The 11,248-nt window shown below is 42.5% G+C and overlaps 1 protein-coding gene across 1 annotated transcript in view; it reads right to left on the bottom strand.

Moving 5' to 3' along the window:
* Nucleotides 1-1,665: 1,665 nt before the first annotated feature.
* RAB3B (RAB3B, member RAS oncogene family) overlaps nt 1,666-11,248 on the bottom strand; it is a 50,815-nt gene continuing 41,232 nt past the window's right edge. Inside the window, exons 4-5 of the mRNA XM_009088718.4 lie at nt 6,672-6,796; nt 1,666-3,574 (exon numbers count right to left, since the gene is read on the bottom strand). Coding sequence (XP_009086966.1) covers nt 3,387-3,574; nt 6,672-6,796 — 313 coding nt within the window. The 3' untranslated portion in view covers nt 1,666-3,386. The remainder of the gene's footprint in view (nt 3,575-6,671; nt 6,797-11,248) is intronic.

Raw genomic sequence — 11,248 nt, 5'->3', positions numbered from 1 at the left:
TTGGTCAGGCTGGCTGTCGCTCAAGCCTGCAAGGACCAATCAGCTCTCGGGCCGGCTGTCGGCAGTATGGCGGGCTCCGTGGCTCGCGGTTCCCGGGAAGGTGGGACGCGGCGTGTCCTGAGTAGCGCGAAAGCAGCACCCACGGCTGCCGGACAGAAACCACTCTTTGTTCTTTGCCTGCCCCTTCGGCAGCTCCCCGCGCTCTCCGGCTCGTGGGTATCCTTTCCCCTGTCACACTGCAGTGCCCACGGAGTGGCAGCGGGAGCGCGGCTCTGCCTCTCGGGTCTGGCGCCGCCGGGATCCTGCGCTCCTCGCAGCCTTTCTGCACCGCTCCCGTCCGTCCCGCTCCGCTCCCCGCAGTGCCCGGCTCCCGGCGGCCTTGGCCGCAGAGGAGGTGCTGAAAGCCAAGGGGCCGAGCCTGAGGTACAGGGGCGATGGTTCAGCCGGGTAAGTCAGCCTGGGTGCCCACCTGACGCTCCAGCGCTTTAGTTCTCCACCAGATGGAAGCCAAGACCGTCTCCCATCCCAGGGTTTTCCTGTGGCTACTGCTGAGCGAAGCACGCTCTGGTTTGTACAAGGTACAGAGAGCCGCTCGTGAGGAGCTGTCGCCTCTTTATTTTCACACCCCAGTGCCCCTTTTTTGCCTTGCAACCAGGCTGCTTTATTAAAACAACTGTCCTGCCAGTCAAACACAAGGCTCTCTGCAAGCCCACATCACAAATTTCGAGTTTGCCTTCAGTGCAAGCAGGTTTATTTCCCGTGCAATGACAAATCAGTGTCTCACATTCTGCCTTTCCCCTTACAAGTTAATACAAATAACAATTACTCCTGACTCACTGCTGGTACTGAAACCAGCTGCAGGCCACTTAGGCAAAAGGCTTTCCCTCTATTCCTTCACAGCAAACAGAAGATTATGGGATACATCTCTGCATTATTATGTATTTTGTGTATCAGTTGCCTGTGATTGTTTGATTTGTTATTTGAAATAAATTCTGCAGGATTTCTGTAAAAAATATTAGGCTTCCCCATGTATGCAATATCAGGCAGAGTAGAATTCCCAACTTTTTTCTTCAGACTGCTATGTAGCTACTTGCTGGTTTGTCCTCTGAAAAACAAGTCTGCCCATCCTAGCTTGAAGGGCCTGGAATGCACTTGTATTCTTTAAAGAATCCAGTCTGACTTTACCAGAACACAATGAAATGCAATTATATATTAGGTAAGAAAAGGAAAGGTCTTTTTTGCTAGGGGAGAAAAAGGGAAAAAAAAAAAAGTGAAAGAAAATAATTGAAATTCCATTTCTGCTGAATCCATTTCCTTTTATCAGGGAGCTGCTGAGCTGACAAATCATTATTTGCACTGAGGTACTAAGTTATATCTGCACAGCTCAAACTCTGATGTGGATTTTTTAAAAAAAAAAATTATTGCTAGTTATACAAGTTGCCTTAAAACCTGATTCTTCTCCAATCAGAACACAACACTATGCATTTATTGGCCAAATAAGCCTTCTCCTCACTGTTCTAAACCTGCATGGTGATTCCAGATTGCTGGGTTAAAAGACCATCACCTGTAAGAAAGATCAATGTAGTTTGATGGATTTTTAAAGCATTAAAAAGATTTCTCCACACGTGGAGGATTCCTAACACAAGAAATGCAGCTGACACAAGCTCTCAGGCCACACCCAGTGAGTACATTTCTCTTTATTTTGCAGTTTCAGGGGTTTAGATACAACAAGCACAGTCCCAGCACTGCACAAATCACACTCTCAGGACGAGATCACACACACCCCCAACACGTCACAGTAGAGATTCCCAAAAGCGACAGACAGAGGGTCAAGCCTTTAGCACAATGAGCTCAAACCACTCCAAAAAAGTTACATTTTTGTCCAGAAATTTGTGCTTTTCTTCTTAGAGCTATTACACTTTGAGACACAGCAGAGGGAAATTACAAAAGCACTCAGTGGTGTCATGATCCAGCACATTACAGGGCAGTGGGCAGGCACTCGACTCCTGTTCCTGGCATCAGGAACTCCCCTCAGTCAGAGGACATCACAGACCAAAGGTGAAAACTTTCCAGAATTTTCCCCTTGAGACAACCAACTTCTCTCCACATCCACTCAGTTTAAAAATTTTGCCTCCCTTCAAAGCATGATGCCAGAAAAAGTTGACAGAATAACGGGATGTCTTTGCCACATTTCATTTGCAGTTGTGTTTTATTAGTCACTCTTACTTTTCTTAAATTATACTTTGTGCTTGAATCTGAACCCAGAAAATCTAGCCCCCCCCACACACCCATCTAGAACAAGATTAAAAAAATAAATCAACAACAAAATACAGAAAGATAATCTAATAATATTGGCACAAATACCTGCCAACACTCACATTTTGGTTTCTGATATTTTTATCTCTCTGAGACAGTGCTATTCCATATCTTAAATGTTTTTGCCTCCAACTAAGCATTCAGCAGCCAACTCCCCTTTTCTTTCATCCTGCAAGCAGCTGATGAGAGAAGATCCAGACTGGAGAGGTAAAACTACAGGATACAGGGGAAAGGCTGCAGGACAGAGAGATTCTGGGGAGAGGGGACTGGGGACAGGAATGTGCTGAACACAGCAACATCCCCAGCACTCTGCAAGCTGTGCTGGAGAGCTCTGGAGGCAAGGGCAACTCCTGGAAGGGCTCTTAGTCTTTCACTCAGCACCAGCCAAAAAACAGGGAAGGAAATATAGGGATGGCTGCAAGGCTTCCTCCTCTCCAGCCTGGCAGCTTTGATTCCTGCCTGTGTTCTTCATCTGTTTAGAGGCTTGAAAATCCAAAATCCAGCCCCCTTCCTCTTCACTCTGGGAGACCTCACACTGTCAGACAGAAATGCTCTGCTTTCTGCTCCATGCTACAGAAAAACTGAGGTCCGTGTCTAGAGGACAGCAACAATTCTCAAAATATCTGGGGATTTATTTGTTTGTTTGTTTTATGTTTTAAAAAAAGCATATTTCTGCTTTATAAGAGATTTTCCACTTTCTCCTCTTAGGCCTGATCCCCTCTAATTGGTTTTTGTGCTTTCTGCTGTTCTTGACAAAAACACTCTTTCTGCAATAGAGGAATTTAGAATTTTAAAATGCAACATTCTCTGTAGAAATAACATTTGCATCACTACACAATTATTCTTCAGTGTAACTCACATTCACACGAGGTGCACTTACAATATTTTTTTCAGATTATTAAATTATTGAATGAGGAAATATATAATATTAACACTCCAGCACATTAAACAAACATACCAGTTTCCTACAACAGACACTTCTGCCTCTGGACTACATGATAATGCACCAGCACAAATGAAAAGATAAAATTTAATCAGGGGACAAGGACATTTCTCAGTGTGAAAGGTCACTAGCATGAGCAGTTCTGCTGTGAAGGGGGGGGGTTGTCTGTGAGCCTCATGCTCCTTCCAGAAGTGCCCCTGGAACTGTCTGATTCTATGCTCTCTGACATCTTCTCACAGATTATATCCACCAGACGCTCAAACACCTGCCTCACATTGATGTTTTCTTTGGCACTGGCCTCAAAATAGTCAAAACCTGGGAAAAAAGGGAACAAAAATTATCAATGGAGACAGATGGTCATGATGGGTTTAAAAATACCATTTTTTTCAGGATTTACCTGAAGAAAGCAAGACATCAGATAATACTTAAAGTCAGTTGATTCCCACAATCTCAGAATAGTGAGCAGAAATGCTTTTAAAAGTTATCAAGCTTCTTTAAGAGTGAAAAGAATACATGGATCTTTCCCATTACCCTGGTAAGCACATCTGCAGGTAAGGGAGTCAATTCTGCCCCTTTCATCACTGCAGGTCCCCTGGGCTGCAGCTGGTGACCAGCAAGGTGTGGGGAACCTACCCTGGGCTCCTCACAGCCCTGCCAAGGGCCAGGCTCCACCCAAGCCCTGCTGCCCTCTGGCAAGAGCAGAGGTCAGAAAGAGAAAGGAGATGGGGGTTGCTTTCTTTCTTCTGACCAATTTCTGTCAAAATGCTCCTTGACCCTTTAAGCACTGACCCTTTCTGATTAAAAAAACCAGCCCAGCAAGGCTGGAGTTACACCAAGGAGGGGATGGCACCAGCTCCTCCTGCTGCTTCCTTCTGCCACGAGGGGCTAGGGGAGAAGCAGCCTCTGACAGACAGCCCAGACCCTGCCTCAGCAGCAGGAATGGCCTGAACTGTGAAGCATTTCCTTATCTCCCTCACCCCGGGGCCTCAAGGGCCAACCAGGCTGTTGCTTCTCTTCTGTCAGGTTATTAAATTGCCAGCAGTGAGAGCTAAGGCCCCACAGAGAGTTTATTTTGCAATAAGCTCCATTCTGTCGGGCTTCATTCTGGGGATACTCAGCATTGCATCAGTTCCCTTTGATCCTGCCACAAACAAAGAGAAAATTTGTCTTAACTGTGTGTGCCACTGCTGGCAGGCTGAGTCACCTCGATGTGTGGGATAAGGAGGTGTCCACTCCATTTGGACCCTTTTTAAGATTCATGGGACAAGGCGTGAAATGATAGTGGTGTTTGCTTTGTTAGCAAACAGGGAGAGCTGCCCTACATCAGATGAGGGTTCTGTCTGTTCCACTTGCTGTTTTGATGATGAATAAAAATGTATATAAAAAGCATAGGAAATCAGAGAACTGCACTTAAATAACTGTTAGTCCAACATTGGCTTAGGTTCTGCTAAACCAATCTGTTTTGGTTCAGTTCACATTCAAGCTAACAAAAATTTCTTAATCTGATTAGGGAATTATTTCAATGGTGTTAATGTCACTATGCAAATTTAGATAAATATGCTGAGGGATAACCTTTATGTGAATCATTATGATGAATATTAGCATTTTAAGCCGTCAATAGCCAATTAAATTCCTCCCACGTAACTCACAAAATAATTTCATATAATGCTGTACACATTAGCATAGTTACTATAAGGAAAAACTGATCTGATCAAATCAGATCTGTTTTCCAGCTCTTTTAAAAAGACTCTTTTGGAAGTTGGGAGGTTACAGAAGAGCAGAGCTGGGACAGCACTTCCTAAAGGCTGTTGGGCTGCTCTGCACTGGGGTGGTTTCTCCAGGGTGAGCTGGACAAGCACCAGGTCAGGGCAGCACTGGGGATTCTTCTGCAAAACAGTTTCCTATTGATTGAATCAGTTGCTATGGTAACGGTGTGTGTGTGTGTGTGTGTGTGTGTGTGTGTGTGTGTGTTTTGAAGTGTCCCACAAGTAAAGGACTCAGATTCTAGATGCCAAGTGTGTATTGAAACAAGGAGATGAATTTTGGAAGAAAAAAACATTGGAAGTCCAAATTGGGTTGGGAGTTCAAATAAAACTCTCCATTTGCTGCTACATTGGTCAAAATCGGACAAAATTTCAATTACTAGCAGTGTAATTATTCCTTTGAGATGGGTGGACACACATGCATCCATAACCTTTCTGGAGTCTGCAAGCCAGGAACCAAGTTTATTCACATCCATATTTTCAAAAACAAATTAAATTCTGATGGGTAAAAAGAGCCCAGAACTGATTTTGCAAACTAACCATATCTTTGTTTGCTTTGCAACATGTAAAGATTTACTCTTACAATAATAACAATGGGTCTAATTTGATATTTACTTGTTATTTGTTTAGGATGGCAGTGCCTCAAGGCTCCAGCCATGAATGGGTGTGCCATATATGTAGAATTTACACTTTCAAGGCCACTTTGAACTACACCAATGTATGCAGTGTGTCCTGGAACTCCAGTACCCCCAGTTTAACAGTTTATTATGCACCCTCCAACTGCTGTTTAAAAGTTGAAGACAACAGAGTATTTTCTAAGTTGAGGATGATGGTGATTCTTTTGGGTCTTTTGGTAAGAATCTCTACTCTTACAAGCTAAACATTTATGCCCACTGTAAGGGTCTCCATGTTACCTGAATGAAATTTTAGCAGGATTTACTTGTTACTTTGAATTCTTTAACAGAAAACAACAGTAGAGTTAAATTTTAACACAGAGCCCCGATTTCATATTAAAAATCTCTTATAGGCTATAATAGATAATGAAAAGTGATAAATAACTTATAAAGTAGTATGAGTTTACTTGGCTCTTCACTATAAAATTTTCATTGCAATCCCAGCTTCCTCTCAATGGAACTGTTTTGCTTTTTCTATCCCACATCAATAACATAATGTCATTTGCTTACCTGGATAGAGAAGCCTAGTACATTTTTAAAATATGTTTTACTCAATTTAGTTCTGATGTATAAACTTCTCTTTTTCATTGTCTACTTTAAAAAAAAATACTTCAACAAAAATCAAAGTTTGCATTGATTTGCAATGAGCACATGGTACTTAGAGACCTGGAGACAGAATTATGTTTATGAAAACTTTCTCTCTTCATTCTGCTGAGCTAATAAAAGCTTTTTTTATTCAGATAAATTTTATCTTCCTTCCACCTCTAGACACCCCCTTTATAAACACAGCAACACTACAAGTATTCTACCAGGTATTCTTGGCCTACTGAGCCAAAACCAAGTGAAATATGAACCTAGAATATATTACACTTCATAATTATGAGACCATTATAAGTATTACTGCTGTACAAACTGAAAGGAACAGAGTATAAAGAAGCAGAGGAAGAAAGATGGAAAGAAAAGCTTTGCATGTACCCAGCTGATCTGCCAGATGTTTCCCCTTCTCCACAGGAACAATCCTGTCATCCTCCATGTCACATTTGTTTCCAACCAGGATCACTTGTGCATTGTCCCACGAGTAAGTCTTGATTTGTGTGGCCCTACAGGAGGTCAAAAGAGATTGTTATATTCCATCAGCTGTGCCAAAATACAATCCTATATTAAATATGAAAACAAGTACCATTAATGACACCATCAACATCCCCAGGCCATGTTAGTTCAAGGGCAAATGAGCAGGCCTACACACAAAGCAAGGATGCAGCCTGTGCAATTCACAGCACTGCTCTGTTTTAGCACTCCTTAACTTTGTGTGACAATAAAGGTTCTTGTTAAGACTTTGCAAGGGTTTTAAAGATCACAAGATCCAGATAAAAAAACTAAATCAAGTGATTTTTGAAGATTAGGGACAAAAAAGGCTTTTTGTAAAGCTTATTCTCCTTCAGGTCTCATCTGTCAGAGGAACAACAATCAATTAGAGCTCTTAAAGATATTGTCCCATAAGGAAAGCCATACAGCAGATGCACACTTCATGCTGGATTTATAACTCCATATATAAGAACAGCAGTAATTCTCTTTTTCTGCAGCACATTTTGCTGTAGAGTTTTAGGAGCACCACAAGAACAGCTGGAAGTATCAAGTTGTCTTTGCTGGAACAGGAAAACTTCATGGAGACTGAAAATCACAAACAACTGCCAAGGAGAAAGAGAAATTTACCAAACTGGGAAGACACAAGATCAAAGCAAGGCTCTGTGAGCTAATTCTTGAACCCAGCAGGACTAAAGGACACCTGAGGCTGGGAAGAGCAGCTGCAATGACCAACACTAATTTCAGTGGCACAGGGGTGCAGTGCATGGGAGCTTGGGCAGGAGCACTCAGGTGAACTTGGAGCCTCTAAAGCTTTCTGTGGCTCGTGTGCTGAAACTGGAGTGGAGCTCACTGTGGATCCCAGGACTCTGACCTTACATTTAGCCTTTTTAGAGTTTTTCCATGACAAAAGAGAATATTCTTTTTGTGCATCCTGAGGGGCCAGTCCTATCCCACCATCCTTGGTTTCCCAGAGTGACCCAGAGCCAGCAGCAGAACATTATTAGCTCGGTAGCGTTCACTTTCATCCATCTTTTCAGACCCACACAACCTATTTTATCTTCACCAAGTCAGCTCTGTCTTTGAAGGCTCCCTCCACCCCAAGGGTATGCTAGAAGCCATACATTCCTCTCCTCCATCCTCCTCTACTCCCTAACTCACCTTCCCACTCTTTGCCCCACCACCACTCCGGGCAGGACACTACAGTTTCAGGCAAATCTGCCACTTCCCAGGAGAGCCAGGAGTCCACTAAAATTTTACTTCTGTGGAAGTTTCCTTGAACTCCCTTAACAATAAAGCACTTGATTCCTTCTCTTTTGAATCAGCAGCAGCTTCCAGCTCTGATCTCCTAATGGCAATTTTTAATTAGTCTGAGTTGCTTACTTGCTTTTTTCCAGGGAAAGCAGCTAGCTATGTTACTCCACAGGTATGTGGGAAAAAGGGGGCATTTCATTGAGCAACTTGCCTTGAAGAGGCTGCCTGCTTGGACTGCCCTGGAGAACAGGAGCCTCACCCAAGCCCAGTCCCACAGTGCAACATGCAAAAATAAACAAAGACTGTGGGCAATGAAGGTTCTTACTCTCCCTAGTGTCCTCCTGGAGAGGATCTCACTCCAATCCCAATTTTAGCTCCTCCAGTCTCACACTTTTGAGTGTCTCCATGTAGACAATTCCTGTGAGAGCTAATATGGATCTGTGATGAGTTTTTGTGGGACTCTGGGGTTTCTCAAAGCTCATCAGAAAAGGGGGGTGACTGGAGAAATCAGCCAAAAGCCCAGGAAGATGAAATCTCCCCAGTCTCCCTCCATAAGCAACAGAGAGAAATAAAGTCTCCCCAAGTTCAACTTCAAACAACTAAAAGCAGGCTTCTCTTCTGACTCACAGTTCAGCCTCTGGATTCATTTCAGCCCCTGGCATCCTATGGGGACACCCTGCCAAATTTTAACTATTTACACAGAATTACTTAAAATGAAAAAGAAGCAAACAGCATGAAGGATCTCCCAGAGAACTGCATCCTTCTCCTTGCTTTGAACTAATTAGTGGAAAATCTCTTATAGAACACCAATCTTTATTCTTCCAAGGAATTTAAAAAAAACCCCACCAAAACAGTTATGAAGAACAAATAAAAGAAACCCTGATGTCCATACAAAATGAAAGGCAGAACATTTCCAGATGCTTATGTAAAGATAACAAGGCTTATTATGTAAATAACAAGGCTTGTGTGATGGAGCTGTTTCAACAACCATCAGGGCAGCCTAATATACTCACTGGGAGAAACACATTTCTGTGACACAATAAAATGCTGTGCCTTGTTTGTGCTGAATTCCCCAAATTAACAATAAAGCACAAACATTGTGTTTCATTCTTAGAAGAAAAATAATCTCAGGTTCACAGTTACAAGGAGGTATCAACAACTCAGTCTGGGTTAAAGATAAATAATGCTGATGATTTGTGAACCCAGATGTCATTTGTATCTAAGTTAAATTTTACCAATTTTTATTTCCCTTCTATGAAATTGTCTAGATTGTCCAAAGCACAGCTTCCATAATATTTTGTATTTACTTTACAGTTTCAAGTACTGAGTATGTTTTAGTTCCACTGCAGTTTCAAACAAGGTATAAACAACTGATTTATCCACACACAAAACTATCAACCCAGCATCAAATAATAGCTACCAAAGAAGACTACTAAAAAAAATTCTAGAAACTCAGCTGAAAGCCATGAAAGCTCATTTAACCCTTTCACTTACCCAACAGGAAAGACATATTCAAAGGATATAATTAATTTATTTTCAAATATCAATTAAAACCAATCTTTGTGTTTGCCTATTTCTTGTAAAATAACCTGACTGAACTCTTGCCACACTGCAGTAAGGCTTAATATTTTAGGGTTTCTCATACAATGTGTTGTACATTTTCCAGTGAACAAGAGAGCAAGTCATGTTCCTGGTATTCCCAAAAGCATTTAAACAGTGTCTCTTTCTCAGTGGTTTTATGATCATTAATTGGGGTGATTCATGTGAATGAAGGAAAGATTCTGCTTTGCATTCATATTCTACTTGGAGAGTTTGTCTAAACACTGCTATACAGCCATGATCCTCTCACTCAGGAGAGAATGTGCCTTTACTTGGTTTAGGAGAGGTCTGAGTGACACAAAGCAAACGAGGATCCTCTTCAGGACATCCTCCCATAGGAAGAGTGAGGGTAATAAAAGGTCTCCCAGGGAAGAAATCATTTGGCAGACTGGGAGGAATATTCTCATTTCCCTTGTGGATAGGTGAGTCCCAGTCAGGAAGCTGCCAAGACAGTCACATGCCAGTGATCCAGAGATGGAGATAAAGGAGCTCAAGTAGTAGACACCTTAATTTTCTATGCACAGTACAGTTCCTGACTGAAGATCATATCCAGTGGAATAAATTTTCATAATCATAACTGTATCATGCAGAATGGTGGGGAGAAAAAATCCTACTTGCTATGCTAGAAAATGGCCAATAGAGCACCACCAGCCAAAAGCTTTTTTTCTCCATTTCTTGTGCCTTTGGAAGTTTAGGAAGCAATTTTGCAGACTGGGGAAAAACCATCTCCTGGCTGCAATAGCCACTAGAGGACTCTGCTGGCCCGGAGATGCTGGCTTGGCTGAAGCCCTCATCTCTCCCCTGGACAAGCTGCAGGAAGGAAGGAAATGGTCCTTTTTATCCATCCCACTACCTCATTTGGGATCAGAACCTTAAAGCTGGTTGGAAAGATTCCTGACATACAGAGGAAAAACACCCTGATGGTTCACCTCTGTCCTTTGGCTGACAAGGTGCTCTTAGCAAAGATTTTCCTGCAGCTCCTGTGGCACAGGAAGACATGAAGGCAAACAGACAGAGCTGACCTTTCCCAGGTCTTATTCTCACACTAGTGCCTTTGATGGAACAGACCTTAGACTACTTCCAATATAAAGCTTCAGGTTAAACTTCACCTGTGCAAATTTTAAAATAGTAGCAGCTCAGAGATGGAGATTTGGTAAATTTTGGCTAACTTAAGACTGGTAAGTAAAACTTACTAGAGCAGAACCAGCAGACAGACAGGTAGATGAACTGTGTGGTCATATGGATCTTGTTTCACCAGGGAAACAAGCTGGAAATATTTATAGTTTAGTGAAAGATATTGCCCCAGCTCACATGCCTGCACTGCTATGTAAAACATCCCTGTGCAGACACTTGCACAAAAAGCTTCATCTGAGCAAAACTTGATGGATGAAACTGGTTTTGGCAAAACCTTTGGGTTTGTGTTTCTAAAAAGAAAAGAATGTATTCCCCAACCACAAGCTGCTGAAGGGCTGCTCAGGATGGGGCTGCAGATCATTTGGTGTTGTGGTACTGGGCATGGGGGGTGAAAGTGGAGACTGCACCTTGCATGTGACCTTCATGACCAACTGCTTTAGTGAACAGAGAGAACAAAAACTGGGCAGCTTTGCAGGAAACAC

The sequence above is a fragment of the Serinus canaria genome, chromosome 8 (genome assembly GCF_022539315.1).
Source record: "Serinus canaria isolate serCan28SL12 chromosome 8, serCan2020, whole genome shotgun sequence".
NCBI classification, from domain to species: Eukaryota; Metazoa; Chordata; class Aves; order Passeriformes; family Fringillidae; genus Serinus; species Serinus canaria.
This window is presented reverse-complemented; position numbering and strand designations above follow the sequence as displayed.